Source organism: Diadema setosum, chromosome 6, assembly GCF_964275005.1.
Source record: "Diadema setosum chromosome 6, eeDiaSeto1, whole genome shotgun sequence".
Classification (NCBI taxonomy): Eukaryota; Metazoa; Echinodermata; class Echinoidea; order Diadematoida; family Diadematidae; genus Diadema; species Diadema setosum.
The window spans coordinates 5627458-5648243 of record NC_092690.1 but is presented as its reverse complement, the minus strand read 5'-3'; the positions used below and the strand labels follow the sequence as shown (position 1 = coordinate 5648243).

Genomic DNA, 20786 nt, shown 5'->3' with positions numbered 1-20786 from the left:
AACATTGCACCAGGCTTCAAGAAATATCTCCTGTAGCTTCCCTTGAATTTGATTCCTTTGAAGAGAGTTCCATGTTATATTTTATCTGTGCCAGGGGTGTGCCATGTCTAATTCGACCATTGCTTTCAGGGTGATGAGACATACATGTACAGTCGCATGAGTGAATCAAATAGTACAAGGAGAACCTAAAAACCGTTACAATTATGTTGCTCTTTTACGTTTCTCACTATATCAGAATAAAGAAATGATAAAGAGTTATCATCATTATTGTATTGATTGTTTTCATATTGGCAACAATTTCTGGAACTGCCTTCCCACCCAACAGGACCTGCCCAAACAACTCCAGCCGCAGTTCATCCTCAACGTCGAGATCGATGAGCTCTTCATCAACGCCGGGCTTCAGGACCGTGTGATCCAGGTCTACCAGGGGGCCGTCTACATGGACTTCTCCAGGGCCAAGCTTGAGGCCCTGGGCCATGGGGAGTACCAGTACCTGGACCTGGATCTAGTGCCCAGTCTGTGGCTGGCCTACATCAGGAACCCCAGTGACTCGGGCAGGATACACAATACAGTGAGAGAAAGGTGGAATGCAGGTAGGTCCACACTCCCCATTTCAAAGAATAAATTTTAGCAATTAATGATGTTCCCGAGGTGTGAGTTTTCTTCAGTATGTCTCCCTCTACAAATGCAATTTGTAAGATTGCAACTGCTGATCTATGATTTAACAAACATGTTGGGGAATAAAAGGAACCAGTGGGACTTGAACCTGTCATCTACTGCTTTCCGGGCAGCGACACTGCCACCAGGCTGTCCGTGGTTACCAGTAGTGACAGGATGAACTTAAACAAATATCCAAGCTCTGAAATTCTGCCCCCCCCCCCCCCACAGAAAAAAGCAGTAACTGACATTTTTATGAATGTTTACTTTTTTGCAAAAATGAATAGTTTACCCAATGCTCTCCAATGTTAATAGGTCAGGTTTGCAAAAAAAAAATAATGAAAGTGACTAAAAATGCAATTTTCACTTTTGCAAAAAGCAGTAACTGCATCCAGTTGATTCAACTTTGCAAGTTTCCCCACGGAAGAAAGCAGTAACTAACAAAGCCCACGGAAGAAAGCAGTAACTAACAATTTAGTCTAATCATTCAGACTCTGTATAGTCCTTCCTGTATATTTTTTTCCCTAATACCATTTATTTTTTCTACTATTTTTTTTTAAACAATGTAAACAGCAGTTTCTTCCATAATTTAGGGGAGTAGATATAAACAGATTGTTTCATCAGTAACTTGACTCTGCCCGCAGGGAATCATATGACAAGTTGTAGAAAAAGCTTCTTTCTGGAGACTAGCAAACCTGGCAGACTCAGCGCGCTCAGAGTGCAGAATACGCGTGCAGCTAGCTGCATGCGCATAAATTCTACAGCATACAGTAACTAGCTAAACATTGCATCACATCGCAGTCATCACTTGCACAGTATTGCAGGTTTGGTACAGTCTGAGTGATCATGCCAGTGCTAACCATGCTGTCACACAGTTTCTGCGGTCCAGGCATGCCTGTAAATCTATCATGAATTGCAGAGGAAAAGTCATGGTAGCCATGGCTTTGGCCAGAACCAGAAAATCTAGGTGAGCTGAAAATATATTGAAGGGAGATGAGCACTAGTATTAATACACTAACGTTAGTCTAACGTTAGATGCAGGCCCTATAAAGTTAGGTCTACCAGATGTAACGTTACAGAGTAACTGGTTAGATCTAGAGTCTAATCTATTGTTAACTGTTAAGTGTTAGACAAAATGTCAGTAGGCCTAATCTAACGTAATAGATCTAGGTCTAGCACTAACATTGGGCATAGATCTGTAGTCTAGCTTAAGTGTAATGTCAGAGTTCGACTAGGATCCAAGACGAAGAGACTTGACTTTATTGTCTAACGTTAGTCCAGGGTCATGTGTCAGGGGCCAGGCCGGGCACTCCAAAAGTTCAGTTAGGATAGGCCTATGTAGGCCTACCTTATTTTTACACAGAATGCCATTCAATCGACAAGACCTAGTCTAGGTCAAGCGTTAGGTCCTAGATCTTATAGATCTAGACTAACCATAAAGTAGAAGAACTTTATAACCTGGTGGTGGTAACAGTTCTCCTCCTATGGTCATGTGACATGTGCAGTTACTGCTTTTTGTCCCCGCCGAACGAGTTCGAGCAGGGGACTATGAAACGGGCTCCGTACGTGTGTGTGTCCGTGTGTCCGTCCGTCCGTCTGTCCGTGTGTCCGTCCGTGTGTCCGTGTGTGCGTCCGTGTGTGATCAAAATCTTCAATTTGCTACTTCTCTGTCATTTATGAGCCAATTTCGATTCTGTTTGCTTATATGATAGCACTACAAGGGAGCTTTGAAACTTCTACTTAGAATTTCAGTCGTGACCTTTGACCTTGACCTTTGACCTATATTGTACATTTTGCTACAAAATGCTACTCCTTCGCCATTTCTAACCCGATTTCGATTCCGTTTGCTTTATATGATGGCACTAGGTGAGGGCTTCAAAACTTCTACACAGAATTTTGACCTTTGACTTCTTTGACCTTTGACCTTGATTTTTGACCTATATTGTACATTTTGCTACAAAATGCTACTCCTTCGCCATTTCTAACCCGATTTCGATTCCGTTTGCTTTATGTGATGGCACTAGGTGAGGGCTTCAAAACTTCTACACAGAATTTTGACCTTTGCCTTCTTTGACCTTTGACCTTGATTTTTGACCTATATTGTACATTTTGCTACAAAATGCTACTCCTTCGCCATTTCTAACCCGATTTCGATTCCGTTTGCTTTATGTGATGGCACTAGGTGAGGGCTTCAAAACTTCTCCACAGAATTTTGACCTTTGCCTTCTTTGACCTTTGACCTTGATTTTTGACCTATATTGTACATTTTGCTACAAAATGCTACTCCTTCGCCATTTCTAACCCGATTTCGATTCCGTTTGCTTTATGTGATGGCACTAGGTGAGGGCTTCAAAACTCTACACAGAATTTTGACCTTTGCCTTCTTTGACCTTTGACCTTGATTTTTGACCTGTATTGTACATTGGCTACAAAATGCTACTCCTTCGCCATTTCTAACCCGATTTCGATTCCGTTTGCTTTATGTGATGGCACTAGGTGAGGGCTTCAAAACTTTACACAGAATTTTGACCTTTGCCTTCTTTGACCTTTGACCTTGATTTTTGACCTGTATTGTACATTGGCTATAAAATGCTACTCCTTCGCCATTTCTAACCCGATTTCGATTCCGTTTGCTTTATGTGATGGCACTAGGTGAGGGCTTCAAAACTTTTACACAGAATTTTGACCTTTGACATCTTTGACCTTTGACCTTGATTTTTTACCTATATCGCACATTTTGCTACAAAATGCTACTTCCGGCGGGGACATATATTACGCACCGCGTAATTTCTACTTTTCCTTGTTTCCATGGGGAAAACAGCAGACTCCTGGCCGTCTGCAGTTACTGCTTTTTTCCGTGGGGAAACTACCCAGAATCAAGGGTGAGCCACCGCAGTAACTGCATTTTCCTAAATAACATTTAAAAAATAACGGAAACATAATTTTTTCCTAGGTATTGTTAGACAACTAGGTATGGTGCATAATCATACCACAAAATTATTTTTGAATGTTTCTGTGTTTTTAAAGAATCTGCAAAAAACACAAAATCGCATTTATCTCAGCTCAGCAGCTGTGCAGTTACTGCTTTCTTCCGTGGGGGGTGGGGGGGGGGGGGGGGGGCAGAATTTCGACATTGTTATATTAAGTATTCCAAGGCGGACATGGCATTGATGAAAGCAAGGAAGTAAGCAGTATGACAGGTTTGAGTCCCATGGTTCCTTTTTCTGACATTTTTTTTTTTCATTTATAGATCAGCAGTTGTTATCTTACAAATTTCATTTGTAGAGGGAGACAAATTGAAGAAAACTCACACCTCAACCTTCACCCCTTTGTTTGATCATTTCTTGCTTTCAAATGGTGTTCCCACCAAAACTATCAAAAAAAAAAAAAAAAAAAAACCTATTATGTTGTCCGTATAATGCTAGTACAAATTTTATGAATATCCTCTTCAGTGTAAGATTCATTCTTTCAAGAGGATCTGCTGGTATTCATTCATATTCAGCTTTGTCTAGTTCCACTTTTAGATCTGGGACAGCAGTAATAATGAGTGATTGCTTTGTTGCTGGACACATGATGACTATTCCCTATGTTTCAAGACCCAGTCAGAGCCATTTGAGGGCTAGTAGATTTTCCAAACGCCTCACATGGTGGTCTCTTCTTCCTTTTTTTTTTTTTTAAATTCAGATTTTAACTTTTTGTGTGCAGTGTTCACACACCCAGCTCAATCAACAGCTTCACAATTTTGCATAGTTTGCTCAAGTGCAGAACTGCACAAAATTTTTCAAATTAATAAAGCAAAAATGATTAAGAGAAATGAAATGGTTTCAAATAATATATCCCTATTACTTGCATGAGTTGCATTCTTGGGGATATCTCATAGAAGCGCGATCACAGTCCTTTTTTTTCTTTTTCTTTTTTTTTTGCTTGGATATAAAAGGCCCATTGGTGAAGCATAGGAAAATCCCTTTTTTATCCAATATCCATTCATATGTGGTTATCAATTTGGCATATCACCATTCATTGGGTAATGTCTTTGTCATTGCAATATATTTGATGAGTTCTTGGAGTAACGGTGTTTATTTGAAAGAAGTTACTCCATAGAATTTCAGTCAATTTGAAAACTGGTATTCGTTCTTGAACTTCAATTGTAATTCTGCCCAGGTGAATTTTTGGATTAAGTGCCTGGAGTCATACGCCAGACTTTATGTTTTAATTTCCACACATCCAAGTTATGATATTTGACAAATGACATGATATACGAGTCGTTTACATGTTATCATTTATGATCACCATGATATATGATTTGTAATGTATGATTTGGTTTGGTACACCCCCGGGTATTGTTGCATGATATGATAGTATAGATTGATATGATTTGACATGATATGTGATTTGATGTAATTAAATGTAATTTGTTTGACGTCATTTGATGTCGTTTGATACGATGAAAAACAGTGAAAGTCAATGCAATATTATCTTCATCTCCCTTTTCCACTGTGTAGGGGACCCAGAAGTCGTGGCTGGAATGCAGAAGTTTGCTGATCTGACAGATCAGTGCAGGTAAGGACAATGCTGCCCTCTATTGACTGGAATTATGCAACGTAAAGGTTTCTCTTGGCGCTGATCCATGTATGTTTTATCACCTCATCCAGAGCTTGTCATCAGACAATCTGAAGATATTTGAAATGTACTGAAATACAGTAACAGAATGAGTGATGCTGCGAAATGAACTCTGTCTTTGGTCCTGTCACATGGTGGTGATGGTGGTGGTTTCTTGCAATAGTTATGATGATGATGATGATGATGATGGTGATGGTGATGTTAATGGTGATGGTGACGGTGACGGTGACAGTAACGGTGATGGTGGTTGTGATGGCGATGGCGGTGGTGGTGGTGGTGATGGTGGTGGTGGTAGTGGTGATGGTGGTGGTGGTGGTGGTGATGCTGCAGTAGGAATAATGATGAAGATGGTGATGAAGGTAATGATGGTGATGATGGTGGTGATGATGATGATGGTGATGATGATGATGGTGATGGTAATGGTGATTGCTATAATGGTGATTACTATGATGGTGATGATGATGATGGTGATTGGTAGTGATGGTGATGTTGATGGTGATAACAATCATGGTAATTATAATGATGGTGGTGATGGTGTTGGTGATGATAATGATGCTGATGATGGTCATGATGATACTGATGATGGTGTGATGATGGTAATGGCAATGGTGGTAGTGATGACTATGATAATATTTGAGGGAGATAATGCTAGTGATGATGGTGACGTTAATTGCAGGGCTGCCAAGATTCATCCATCTAATTCAGGAAGATTACAGAATGCTTCCAGGGAGACATTCATACATTGTATGTTAAAAACATCTTGGTAGACAAAAGGAAATCCTGAAATCTTGGAGACTGTCACTTTCCTTTATCAGAGCATGAAGAGATAGTTTGTATTCTCAGTGAGCCTCCTACAGAGTCAGGTGGACTTAACTGCCCTGTAATGGACATTTCGATGATACAATTGTATGTGCAACAGCTGAGATACTAGTATGGATGATGATGATGATGATGATGACGATGATGATGATGATGACGTTGATTGGTGTGCAAAAGTGACTGTAAGCATGATGCGATGAAGCCGTTGACTGCAATGAGGTTTCATCAGAATGATGGTAGAATTGCATCTATGGTTGTTTCTTAGTTTGTTTCATTTCCATCTGAGAAGATGGCTGGATAGCCCATATTCAGCTGCAATAGCTGGTCTTCCTTGGGGTCCAGTTGGATGTTAGACGGGATCATTTCACCGGGTTAAACACCCTGCTCTTTGTGATGAATAAATGAAGCAGGATCATTTGCTTGCATGAGTTGTGACTCTCTCACACACAGAACCTCCATTTTATGTCCTATCCGAGGGACAGAGTGTTGTGCCTTTCTATAGAGGCCTGTGGGGATGGTATGATTACACTCTACATTGCTCAGTGGGACTCGGGAATCGAACCCAGCTCCTTTGGGTCGTGAGGCAGACACGCTACCAGCTATAAAGCAACTCATAGTGATTGTGGTGATGATTACGACATGAGTAATTGCATACGTGTATTGAAATGTAAGTGAAGATTTTGGGCTCCTTAGCACAGATGACAAGAACATTGACGCCTACAATGTATCACAAGGCTGCTAGTTAAAGGCATTGTTTTAGTCAAGAAAAACTTCTTTGCTTACAGGCAAGTCTTCCCTAACTTTCCATTTTGAAATGAATTTGAGAAGAACAGGTCATATCCTTCACATATAATTGTTCACGAGTTCCTACGGCAGCGTTGACCATAAAGTTGCTAAATTATTGATAAAAGGTGTAGTTTTATTTATATCTTAATGCAAGGCAATAATATAAACATCTTGTGTTTCTTATATCATATGTGACCAATTATCACTGTTTGGTCTTTAAAAAAAAATCTTAATAATAATGCTTTACCTGAAAATTCCATAATACCCCTATTTTAGTCTGATTTTAATGAAACTGTTACTGTTCTGCTTGACCTTTTTTTTTTTTTTTTTTTTGGAACACATAGTAGAAATGTTTATTGTTTTCATTTAGGGTTTTTCAACCACTTCAGGGAATATCTGAAAAGAAAAATATCTAGAATCATGTATAGCAGAGAGGAACTACATTTCCTTTTTTTCTCCTTCTTCTTTAAGATTTAGTGATCCTCGCAAATATGAAATTATGATGCCACCTGTTCAGTTTTCATTTCTCAAAAGACAAAAAATAGCACTGAGGCAAAATAGAAAGTAGGGTGCATGTGTGTAAAATGTCATGTATGAAATGACAGGGTGCCTAGTTAATGTTTCAGAGATCTGTACTAGTTTATCATCTATTGTGTTGTTGAGGGCACACATTTTGCTCAGTTAGTGCCACATCCTGTATGCGCCGCTTGTTGTGCAAATCAGATTTAGTCAGCTGGCCGACCGCTGTGTGAACTCAAGTACAATGTAAGATTTAGAGCATTATGCGCTATTATGAATATAATAGACATCATCAGTGATAAGAGCGTAATAGTAAGAATTACCCACACATGGGGTGGTATTCTGAAAATCTTCCTAAGTTTCTTCCTAAGTCAAAAACTTAGGAAGTGCCTAGGAATGACAGTATTGGTATTCTGAAATATTTTTCTTAGGAACTTCTTAATGCAAATTAGGCTATCCTTATCCCTGCCCACATCCTTCTTAAGCCAATACAAAATGCCGTATCATAAGGAACCAACCAATGACAATAGCATATTACGATGACATAGGGTTAAAAACATGTGTGCACGGCATGTCCCCTTTCTCATGCCCATTTTGCGCATCAAAGTACATGTTGCACGCAGTGAGTGATAAAAGCGCTAATCACAGTGTTTTGCAGCTTGCTATATCTTAACAACATACTTAGGACAGGGGTGGAGCTTTCCTAAATATCTTCCTGAAATCCTTTCGTAAGTGCATTCTAGAATACCAACTTTTTCCTACGTCAGAAATTTGCATATCTCGTCCTCATTTGCATTTCTTCCAAAGTTTAGGAAAGAGCTGGGAAGATACTTGGGAAGAAACTTAGGAAGATTTTCAGAATACCACTTAGCAAAAACTCCTGACTTAGGAAGAAATTTCTTCCTAGGAAGGATTTCAGAATACCACCCATGGTACATTCGGAAGAGTCTATTATTAATCCGTTGAGGACAGGCTGATTTTGATATAACACACATTTCCCATAGACACCTGCCAGAGTATTCTCACGACTAGTCTTCAGCGGGTTAAACACACCCGAGGTGACAGCTGAGGTGTTTGAGCTCTTTTGAAAGTATCGAGTGTAGGTAATTCTGCTAATGCCCGAACAAAATGATGTGCATTATTTGTTTTATAAGATGACGAAGTAGATCCTTGTTTTTTGATGAAATTCCAGTGTGCACCCACTATTTTTGCAAGTCAACGAAACGATGAAATCTTGCCTGTTCATGTAGGCCTATACTCCTAACAAGCCAACTGAATGAACAGAGACGTGTATTTGAGCAATGATAGCTCTAGGTTGTCGTTGGTACCGGTCATTAGTAACATTTTACAGTATGCCAGCTGAGCATGTTAGGCGAAATGAAAGGCTAGTCATGTGATTGCTCTCAGCCAATAGGATCCACATCATCATTAATATCCACTGTTTGCAACCTCCCCCCCCCCCCCCAAAAAAAAGCAAATGTGTTGGTATCATTTTCAAATTGGTATTTGAACACTGCATTGAAGTAGTATCCTCTAAAAGTTTAGATTTTTGTTTGAATTTTGTCTTGTATTTGTTTGCCTTGCGTGGTTATGTTTCGTTTTGATGATTTTCTTTTTTTTTCAGGGGGGGGGGGGGGGTGACATTGTCTTTCAGTGCAAAAGTAGAGTTGAGGGGGATAGATATTGCCAGTGACTATTAAATAGACTTGTGAGATTTCTAATTTCAAAAGAAAATCAAAAACTTGAAAAGAAAAACAATTTTAGTATATCTAGAGTTGTCTTTTTGCCAACATTTTGGTATCGGTACTTTTCCATGAATTAAATGATTAAATGATTTCTTTAACAATTAAAAGTGTTTTCCTGCTAAATATCATACATATTAAAGGGTATGTACAGTTCTGGTCGAGGTGAGGATTTGCTTTTAACATTTTGCGAGATATTCAGAAACCACTCTATGAGATGTCAAAGAGCATGCAATTCTAGGGGGTATCAAAAGTTTATTTTATGAAAATTGGTTTTGAAATGGCTGAGATATCTAAAAACAAGGTGAAACAAAGAGATCCTAATAAAAGGCGTGGCCTGTCGCCTTTTATTATTATCACTTTTTTGAATATCTCAGCCATTTGAAAACCAATTTTCATCAAATGAAGATTGAATCCTTCTTAAAATTACATGCTCTTTCATATTTCATAAGAGGTTTCTCGTTATCTCACTTAGAAATGTTCAAAACATGAATCCCCACCTCAACCAGTACTGTACAGTCCCTTTAAATGAAAACAACTACAACTGTCTGTTTTTAGTCAGGATTGCAGACAAGTATGTAATGCCAGCGAATGTTTGCTGACCAAGTACAATCTAGGAGACACACAACTGCTGGCAGAATTTCAGTTTATGTTTTGTGTATCACATCATTAGTTTTTAAACTACAAATGATCGGAAACGATGCGAAGTCTATTTCAAAAGAGTACACATCTACGATCTCATGTCATTCTTCTTCTAAGAAGACGATTCTTCATTTTTAGAAGACGACGGTCATTACTATTTCTGTCGCTGTCTAGCACACATCATCTGCATCCTCTCTTTAAAGCTTTAGTTTACCCTGTAGAGCATATTATCATTGTCTGTACAGAGTGACGCTGGAAGGGGAAATGGCTAATGATGCTAATCCAAAGTTTGCCAGGGGGAAACCGCATTGTTCTCTTTCGGTGAAATGTGTTGTACCTGGCAGTATCCGGATCCCCATTTTACCATGACGGATGACACGAACCTTGTATGTTTGTCAGTTGCTGTTACCTTCATATGAAAAATAAAAGAAATCACAGGAAGTGAGATGAAGTGGAGATTAAACAAAGATGGAAGGAAAGTTTCTTTGATATTAAAGTGAAAATATGTTCTCAATGCAGTTTAATTTTATTCATTCCCTGATAATTACACAACTACTAGTAGTGCAAATGTCGTTCCTACAAATGTGTGTTTTCATTATGTATTCAAATTTATGGATGTTTCATTCCCGAGAACATAGAGATGAGCCATTCCATTAACCTGCTCTTCTTTAAAATGAAATTCAATTACTGGAATTGAGTTTGCATACATTACTTGTTGCTATGTTGGACAAGCCTCTGACAAACTTTGGCATTGTCAAGAACAACCTTTGTTTAAAAGGTATGCATACAATTTCAATATATTAAAATGGAAACAGTGTATTGCTGTTTCTACAAAAACTACTAATCTTCCTCCTAATACTACTATTACTTCAGAGTCGTCTTCTTTAATTACAACTACTGCAACAGCTCCGAGCCACTATGACTGCTGTTACCAGTAAATGTAAAGCCACCAACACAATACCACTTTTGCTGGCTCTACTTTATTGTTGCTGTGGCTGCTACTAACTTTTAATAATGCAATCACAACAACTGATACCGCCGCTGCCTCTCTCTCAACCATCGTAACTAGCTACAAGTGTATGACTGCAGCTCTTGTTTAATATTACTACGTGGATGACTGTTTTTAATATGCACCTGCAGTCGATGACTACCAATATGAGTGCTTGTCAATGCATCGGCAGTATGCAGTCATTGTTCCTTCGCTCGTTGCTGGGGTCCTTTGCAGTTTGTCTTCCTGTGTGACTCACCAGCCACAAGTTGCCACTTTAAAGTAGTGAACGTGGAAGTCGAGCGGAGGGAGGGGGGTGTGAGAGACTCGTGCCTCCCTGTGATGCGCGTTGTGAGGCAAGTGCAGTCGGCGTCTAAACCCCACCATTGTCCCTCGGAGCATGTGTCTTGGCTAAGGACAGAACGCTCGGGGGGGGAGAGAGTGTGTGTGTCGTTGCGGTGAGACAAGCACGCCGCCGCCGGCCCCCACGAAGGCGTCGCTGCGATGTCGCCGCGTCCCGCATATGACAACTCTCATTTCCCATTCGCATGCATCACGCCGCGAGTCGGCGACAGAAATAGGCTGCATGTTCCCATTGGCCCTCTTCACAGTTGTTTCTCTGCACAATTAGCCCTTTGTTTCATGAGGTACTCTGCTTCAATCGACGTAGATGACCCAGAAGTGTGAACACTTGATTCTTGTTACCTAACTCGGTAGAGACACCTCTCTTGGCCTTTTGTGATGATGTAGATTACTGTATAAACACATAACTAGACATGTATACAAACTTGGGTCATACACATCTCCACAGAGAATGTCAGAACGAATTAACAGTAAATCCTGCACTCTCATTTGTCACATTACAAAAGCTGGTGACAGTCTGCAGTGATGAATTTGGCACCCGTTTCAGACCTTTCCCAGATTTCTAATTCTGGCTATTTTTTGTGTTTCCATAAATCCGCCATCTGAACAGGTCTAACACGTTGGCCGTCAGCTGCTACTGTGCCGTCACCTGTGTCTGTGTGTTATTGACTTTTGGCAAGCATCCTTTAAGCTGAACTCATTGTTCTATATTGTATACAAATGTGATTTGCATTGAGTTGTAGGCCCCATCCTCCAGATTATACACACGGCCATCTTTTACAAGGTGATTTCAATGGCATTTTATCTGTAACAGTCTTGGCGTATCTCTTAGCGTGACACATTGTATCTCTTAGATTTGGGCCAGCATACCATGGCCGGAACACATTATTTTTCATTTTTAATTATGTAATTTGGGCCAGAGTCTCTACAACCACATAAATTGTCATGAATGTTTTGTAGTTTAACTCGCACAAGCCTGTCCTTATCCACTGCTCACAGTAAAATCTTTATCTTGTGATTTGGATAAGCTCAGCCACAACCATTGTGGTTGTGCATGATATGACTAGCCAAACATTTGTAAGACATACTGTCATCTCTCTCACTGGGATATTGGCAAGCGTTTAGGGTAAAATTTACTCATCACAATCCTTTAAAGTGTGACTGGGGGATACGTCTTTGCAATCAAAAACACATTTTCCTGTGTACATACAATGTACGTGGGATGGGGAAGCATCTTCATTAATACTCAAGCACTAAAATATCCTGTGTGATTTGGGCAGAATATTTCACACTGTACACATTGTCATATTTTACAGTGTGAATCGGGTTAGCATTGTCATGACTGTACTCATTGTCATAGTGTTCCCCTCATTTTTTTTTCTACTTTTTTTTTTTGTGTGTGTTAGCAAACATAAATGTGTATTGTAGGGGTTAGGGGTAAGGTTATTAATTGTACCTTGATGTGTTTCATATTTTAAATCTACAAGGCAAAAATTAGCAGGACAACGGATTCAAATCTCCCTAGACTGCCATTGGCAAGTTCTCGTGGCTGCTACACCTGGGCCCTGTTTCACAAACATGGGAACTATATCGAGCCAAACAAGGATAAGCCCAGTGCCAGATATTTAAACAGTTCCTTCTTTCTGAGAACTGATTGATCCCAAAATTGTCCTGAAGATTAGTTGAATTGAACTTTCGTAGGATTCAATTTTATTGTAGTGTTTAGGGACTGAAGCAGCCCCCAGGTAGTTTTGTCTACATACTATAGGGGCGGATCCAGGAATTCTGTAAAGGGGGGTGCAACTGATATTCCTGGTGCCACTTCCGGGTTTCATTTCATTTGTTACTTTTTATTTCTTTTGTTTTTAATGAAAAATAAAGGGGAGGCGTGCGCCGGTTGCGCCCCCCTCTAGATCCGCCACTGATACTTGGTAGGGTTGATTTTGTTCTCTCTGTTTGAACTCCAACGATCATGTCAGACGCAAGCTTGGCAAGCTGTCGCCCCCAGAGGGCAGGTAGTGGGCGTATGAGTTCCAAAATTAGCAGAGAGTGTGTGTACATTTGGATGGCAGACAAAGCAGAAATTTAGAGGGCAGATTAATCAGAAATTTGGAGGGGGGGTTGGTGAACAGGTCATTGCGGATCTCCATTTAATGTGCAGATTGAATGCCTGGATGTCCTTGAAAGCTACTCGGAAGCGATACCTTATCGACAAAGAGAATAGCGGATACAAGGAAAAGGGAAGTCAAAGATTACACACTAGCACCTACTACGTGTACATTGAGCTTCACCACGTCTTTATACATGTAGTAGTAAAGTCGTGTGACCTCTAGGCCTACGATAGGCACTTGGCAGCGAAAACACAATTCATTACAGTGACTACAGTCCATGTTCATGTAGGCTTCCTTTTTTTAAAGAAGTGACATCAAAACAACAGTGTGCGTCTCAATGAAGTAGTTCATAGAGAAAAAAAAAAGTATTTCAAATCTTGACATTTTGGGGAATAAGAAATATCAAATCACGATTGCATTTTCCTACACAGTAAATTACATAATGAATGTAAAAGACATACTTTGACATTAATTGAGTCACTATTGTATTAAAACCAGTTTTGTTTCTAGAACATCATACATTTGAAATAATTTGATAGAAGTACAAATAGTTGTTTGTTTTTTTTTGTAAATTTACTACAAGCAAGAAATATAATGATTTATGAGCAAATACAACTGATGGAATATGACCTTTTCATCAATATCTCATTTGCATATTCAATTGATAGGGGATTTTGTCAACATTTCGTAAGAGTAAAAACTGCAAATTCCATAACATTATTGATATACAGTGTATCTTCGTATCAATGGAACATAGAACATCTGTTTTGTTTGACTTTTTATTTCTTTCTTTCCTTTTTATGCCTCCGGCAACGAAGTGGCCAGAGGCATTATGTTTTCGGGTCGTCCGTCCGTCCGTCCGTACATACGTCCGTACGTCCGTCCCGTTTTGTTTTTGGTGATATCTCAAGAACCGTGTGGTGGTTTTACATCAAACTTGGTATGAGGGTATATCCTGGGGGGATAATACTTTGTTTGGATTTTAGGGTCACTGGGTCAAAGGTCAAAGGTCACAGGTTATTTTGTGAAAAAAAGGTTGAAATTTCATGTTTTTCTCCATATCTCGCAAATGGTTCAAGGTATCTTCATGGAACATGTACCGATAGGCAGTGATTGTCTAGGGAAGTTGGGGGTCATGGGTCAAAGGTCAGGGGGTCAAAGGTCAAGGTCAACTCCTCAAAATATCACTACTTTCCTTGTATTTATGCAATGCCTGAAGGATTTTTTTTTTACTTGATGTACAAGTATGCATGTATTACCCAATATATATTCTGTGGGAAGTTTCTTGCCAAAAGGTCAAAGGTCAAAAGGTCAAGTGAAAGTGCTAAATTGCACTTTTTCCTCCATATCTCGAAAGTAACTCAAGGTATCATCATGAAACTAATACATATTTATGCATGTTCTACGTAACAGTGATTCTCTTTGGAACTGCGCCTCTTTGGAGCTGCGCCTCTTTGGAGCTGCGCCTCGTGCATGTCGCACCATTGTCAATACTCTCGAGCGCGCCGCACCTTCACTAACACACTCTATCCTGTGCATCATTTGTATACTATAGACCTATCAGGAGAACCATGCATTATGGCGGAGGCATACCAGTCACCGTAGCGACATTTCTAGTTTTTTTTTATAATTTTTAAGTCAACTTAACCCCTTGTCTGCTTTTAGTGCTGAGTAGCACAGATTACCCCTTAGCATTCAGTGGCGGATCCAGGGGGGGGGGGGGGGGGGGGGGGGGGGGGCAACCCAACCCTCCCCCCCCTCCCTTTACAGAATTCCTGGATCCGCCCCTGGTATTGTACACACTGTCCATAGTCCCTGGCACAGGAAGGCTTTTGCATGGAGCCATAGAGTGGATTTTCTCCTTATAGATGGGACTGTCACAATTTGAGGGTAGGCTCTGTCATCGCAGCTCAAGAATGGTTTGATAGAAAAGGTTTTTTATCTTCTATACGTATGTTTGTTTTTTGTTGTTGTTGTTTAATTGTTGACTTAGTCCACATTGATAACACTTCACATGTGACAATCAACAGCACTGACAAATCAAATTCAGTGGGGATTGTCAATTGTCACCTCCAAACGACCGCAACGGGGCAGCTTTAAAATGCATTTATGATTATTGCAAACAGTTTCTTTAGTCATAGTCGATACCTATTGTGTTATGTTCCCTGAGCTGCCCTGGGGCTCCAAATTACCTCTGTTGGTGCAGTGCAGGATGCAGTGAAAATGTTTTTCCCCCTTCCCCACCCCCCACCCTATCCCCATCCCCCCACCTCTTTTTCCGTTTCCCTTGTTTCCCGGCAACTTTTTTTTCTCTTTCCGCCCCTTGTGACACATTGCGCATGATTCAGCAGAGATCAGGGAAGTCGCATGTATGATTCCTAATGAGTTTGTGCGATCACATGGTACGGTATGTCAGCAACATTAATTCATGACAGACTTTCGGTTCGATGCGTCAACTGATTTGCTGCAGTGGTCTCGTTTTAAGGCCTACGTCCAAGTTTTCTGCAGTCAGCCCATCCAGGGCTGAGGGTTGTATGTGTGGAGTATCACTTGGAATACATTGAGAGTTTTCACACTTGCAAGAGAACCTGCACAAATAATTATGTTTGCACTGTTTGTTTGTTTTTATCAGCCTTGTTTCCACCAATGTATGCACACCTGTACCAATTCTCAACCATTAGTTGTGATACTCACGCCTTGGGGGTCTTTCTCGTGCTCACAAGCCTGTCAAGCTTTTTTCATGCCTTAACAAGATGACTCCCCCAAGTAACCCCCCCCCCCAAAAAAAAAAAAAAAAAAAAAATACATGGAAAGAAAAAAAATGGATTTCGAGGTGTGAGTTTTCTTTGATTTGTCTCCCTCTACAAATTCAAGTTGTAAGATTGCAACTGCTGTTCTATAATTTTAACAAACATGTCAGAAAATTCAAAATTATAGATCAGCAGTTGTGATCTTACAAATTTCATGATTGCAGAGGTAGACAGATTGAAGAAAACTCATCCCTTACCCTTCACCCCTCGGCTTAATAATCTCTTGCTTTCTGAACAGATATCCTGTAAACATAAAAAAAGAGAGTTTCACATCTTGAGCCTTGTTTTTTAAATCAGAATAAGCCAAAATGTTACATTTAGTATGCAGCAGATTGCATGATTTACAGCTTGATTTAAATGCTGAAACTCTTTTTTTGATACTGTGAGAAAAGGAAGAAAGACATCCTCCCACACCCATCCACCCCCCCCCCCCCCCAACCAATTCAGATATAGAAGCTTTTTTATAATTTTCTCCAAATATTTCTTGTTACTGTCTTTTACGCTCAGGAAAGCTCTTGAATCAGGGAACCACACTGAACTCATGCGACTGATGAATGCCAACTTTGACCTCCGGCGACAGATGTACGGCGACAAGGTCATCGGGCCGGAAAACCTGAGGATGGTGGAACTCGCAAAACAGGTATGAAATGCTTGATATGTGATGATGATTATAATGATATTTTATCTCTTCCATCTCTCTTCCATTAATAGTGGATATACAAGAGTATTATTACAATTTGTTTCAACAATTTATGAACAGCGGAGTCTTGTTTTACAAATTGCTGATGGCACAGACCTAAGAAAATAAAGGTGTTTTGAATCAGCTTTTGTTCAATTTCACGCCATGTTTGTAAAGTTGACATTAATGAAAAGACTGTAATCTTGGAGACACGCCCACCAACACGGCATACATAATGTCTGTCATTCGCATAATCTATCCACACGATGCACAAGGTGCATTGCTGTGCAGACACGCCTTCTTGGCACTCTTTGTGCTATAATGCAGAATGGTAGGAGATGCTTCATTAAAAATCAGACTATAACTGTGGAAGCTATAGGAATATTGTTATTCTGTAAATCATGTCCTTCATTCTTTGTGTGTGTGAATGTTGGACCATTACAGAATTAAAGACAATGAAAAGCACTTTTTTATGTGTATTTTTGTGTGTGTGTTTGTGTATGATGTTGTTGAGGATTTTCCTGTCTTATAGATTTAAATCAATTAATATTTGTGCTTGGGGTTTAATTCTACCCATTTAGTATGGTTCCTCAGCCAAGTTCTCTGGCAGTGGGGGTGCTGTAATAGGCATGTGTCCAGACAGTGACAAATTGGTGAGTCTTTACAGGTTTCACTTGATATTCTTTTATGCTTAGTGATTAAATGTAATCGGTTGCAATATTTCATCGTAATCATTTGATCAACCATGTCTGGTAGAGGGTAAAACAATTACTTTCTGTTTCTTATAGAGTTTGTTGAATCATTAACAAACATGTCGGAAAAAAAGGAACCAGTAGAAATCGAACCTGTCATCTACCGCTTTCCAGGCAGCGACACTACCACGAGGCTATCCCTGGTTGCTGGCAGTGACACAAAGAACTTGGAACAAATACATGTACCCAAGCTCCGAAATTCTGACATTGTTATGTTATACATAGTAGGTGACAGGTTCTATTCCCTGCTGGTTCCGTTTTTTCAACATGTTCCTTATGTATATATGTAGATCAGCAGTTGCAATCTTACACATTTCATTTATACAGAGAGCAGACAGATTGAAGAAAAACTCTCATACCTCATACAAGATCTTGTCCCCCCAGGGATGATAGTCTTAACCAGTCGAGGATGGGCTGATTTTGCTACAACACGCGTTTCTCATAGACCCCTGCCCAAGTATACTCGGGACTCCACCTCAAAGATTTGAAAGAACAGAATAAAACAAAACAAAAACAAAAACGGATGCCCTAGCGATAATGAATGATAAAGAAATATCTAGTTGCCCCTGCGCACTGTGTTTCTCAGCTTAAGTGGCATACAACAGTCATCTTATCTTGTCTTTCCTTCCCGTTGTGTCTCTGTTCCCAGGCTGAGCTGAAGAGTGCATTCCAGGCAGAAGGCTTTGTCATCTGTGACATCATTCCAAATCCACCAATCACGGGCAGCGGCGGTAACGGGGCCGTGACGAGCCGGTAGCAGGAACATCATTTCCCCATTTGATTACTTTTGTCTCTTCTCCTGTAAAGTGGCATACCACATGGTGTCCTGGCGACATTAGAGAATAGAGTTTCAATTGTTGTTTGAATGTGTGGCATTTTCATCCAGAATGATTGGTTACCACCAAAATGTTTTAAATGACAATTCTGTTTTTACAGTTACATGTGTGTTTGTATAATTTTATGAAAAAAAAAAAAAAGAGAAAACGGGTTTCATGATTTTGATAATTTATGACTCTGTCTCCCCCATCTTTATTTATTTACTTATTTGTGTGACATTTACTCTTGTACTCACTGGCTTTCCCCACCCTTTACCCTTGTTGGCCTGTTTAATAGCCCGATGTACTTACTAGTGGTCAATTTAGTAAACTGGTGCAGTTATTGATGTACATTGTATTTTCTGGCCAGCCTCGCTCAATACATTGAGTTATCTTTTCAGCGGGGCACTGCCTACGTGTAGGCCATTCCACTACCCAGCCACGATGACTCGAGACTTGGACACTGCTGCATAAAACTGTGGTAAATTTGCAGTTAGAGTCAACTGTGAAATCAGTGGTAACTACCATAGCAACACTATTCCAGAGCCAATCAAAGCCAAGTAATCACTGATGGTGAGCATTGATTGCCAACTTGTCGCTGATTATACAGATACCACAGTTTTATGCAACAGTGCCCTGGGGGGTGTTTCATAAAACTGTTCGTAAAGTTACGAACAACTTACGAGCGACTGGTGATCAGTTCTGATGTGCTATACTGATCAGAATTTCCATAATTCAGCACAAGAACTGACAACCAGTCGCTCGTAAGTCATTCGTAACTTTACGAACAGCTGTATGAAACAGGGCCCAGTAGTGATATTAAAAAGCCCCTTTTCAAATGTAGTTGGCCCACTAGGAGTTATGGTGTGGTTTCCTGTTACTGTAAAAGTGGATATATTGTCTTGCGAGTAATTCTTCACGCTCGGCCGGATAAGATGAGGTTTGCATGTTTTAAATTCCACAGAATCAAGACATTAACTACTGAAACATAATTATTATGGCAGTCAAATATATTCGCATGCTTTTATTTCCATGCTAGTTTCTGGTTTGTGCTAATAGCACTAAATACCCAACACTGCAAAAATGTCCACTTTTACAATGTGTAGTTTGTAATCTTACGTCCAGACTGTTTGTTGATTTCCTTCACCTACCTTGAATATGAAATCATATCAACTGTACAGACCAGTATTATAGGTCTGTGTACCATCACACCATGGCAGGATTACACATCTTACAGACATTCATCGTAATTATGGTTTCAGTCACCCAGGATAGCATCACGATTCTTCAGTGTTGCCGTTAACCCGTTGAGGATGAGTCCCGAGTATACTCGGGCACGTGTCTGTGGGAAATGCATGTTATAGCAAAAATAGCTCATCCTCAACACTGCCATCATTACTAAAGTCATTATTACTATCACAGCACTGCCAAGACACCCATTTATGTGCAATCCCCAAGTTTTGTTGTTGTTTGCCAGGAATAGTATTGTCAAGTGTTTGTTTCTCTCTCTTTCGTTTCTTCAAAATGCGTTGACTTGATCTAGCATGTCCAGACTTGCTCTGGCGTCATGCTTTGTTATGAGTCAACAACAGCAACAAAAAGAAAATACAGGTTGTGGACTACTTCATCTGTTGAGAATGAGGTAATTTTGCTATGACACACATTTCCCATGGACACATGCCCTATATTGTTAGTTGGGACTCTAGTCTCCAACAGGTTAAACCAAAGGACAGCAAGAAATGAAAACTAAAAGAAAGCAAAGACATCTATCCAGCCTGGCAGTCATCGTATGCTGTTATCATAGATTGGTGTGAGTAAGAGACTTTTACTGCATGCAACATCATAATAAAATCATTAAAAAAATTGTATTTTTCAGTTTGAAAATCTTGACAAGTGGATTGGCAAGGGAGCCATGTTTTGCCAACACTTGAAAAAAAAAATAAATGAATAAATAAAAAGCTAAACCCAGAGCATGGTTTAAGACCAGAGTATGTAGAGGGCATGTCTCAGAAATGACTGACATGCCAAGACCAAAATATGGAATCCAGTGGGCCAAGTCAATTTCCAGTTTATATGATAGTGTCCTACCATACTTCAAAATAATGGGCAACGTTCATCATGCAATGCACTATCGTTATAACAACGAAATTTCGGTTACACCGAAGTAAAAGTCCATTCCCCACAGTTATCCGCTCTATGTTTTATATTGTTTATTTGTTCGGTTAAATTGTATAATGAAATTTCGATATAACAAGAGAAAACTGCCCGTCCCGAGGACTCTTTATACAGTTGTATCGGGAGTCAACTGTAGTTTACAGTTCAAAGTTCATTCTCCATAGATTTTACACAACAAAAACTTTTGTTAGTGTCTCCACAACAGATACTACTTTTTCGGTGCTATTCGCAGAATTTTACTTTAGTGCATGTTGGTATGATTTTACCAGTATCAGGGGTAGCAACCGTGTTTCACATCATGTCTGCAT

General features: G+C 39.9%; 1 protein-coding gene across 1 annotated transcript in view; it reads left to right on the top strand.

Moving 5' to 3' along the window:
* Positions 1-18270, top strand: part of LOC140229950 (uncharacterized) — a 37309-nt gene extending 19039 nt beyond the window's left edge. The window contains exons 15-19 of the mRNA XM_072310150.1: positions 326-593; positions 5160-5217; positions 16565-16697; positions 17318-17389; positions 18138-18270. Of these exons, the coding sequence (XP_072166251.1) occupies positions 326-593; positions 5160-5217; positions 16565-16697; positions 17318-17389; positions 18138-18245 (639 nt within the window). The 3' untranslated portion in view covers positions 18246-18270. The remainder of the gene's footprint in view (positions 1-325; positions 594-5159; positions 5218-16564; positions 16698-17317; positions 17390-18137) is intronic.
* The last annotated feature ends 2516 nt before the right edge of the window (positions 18271-20786 follow it).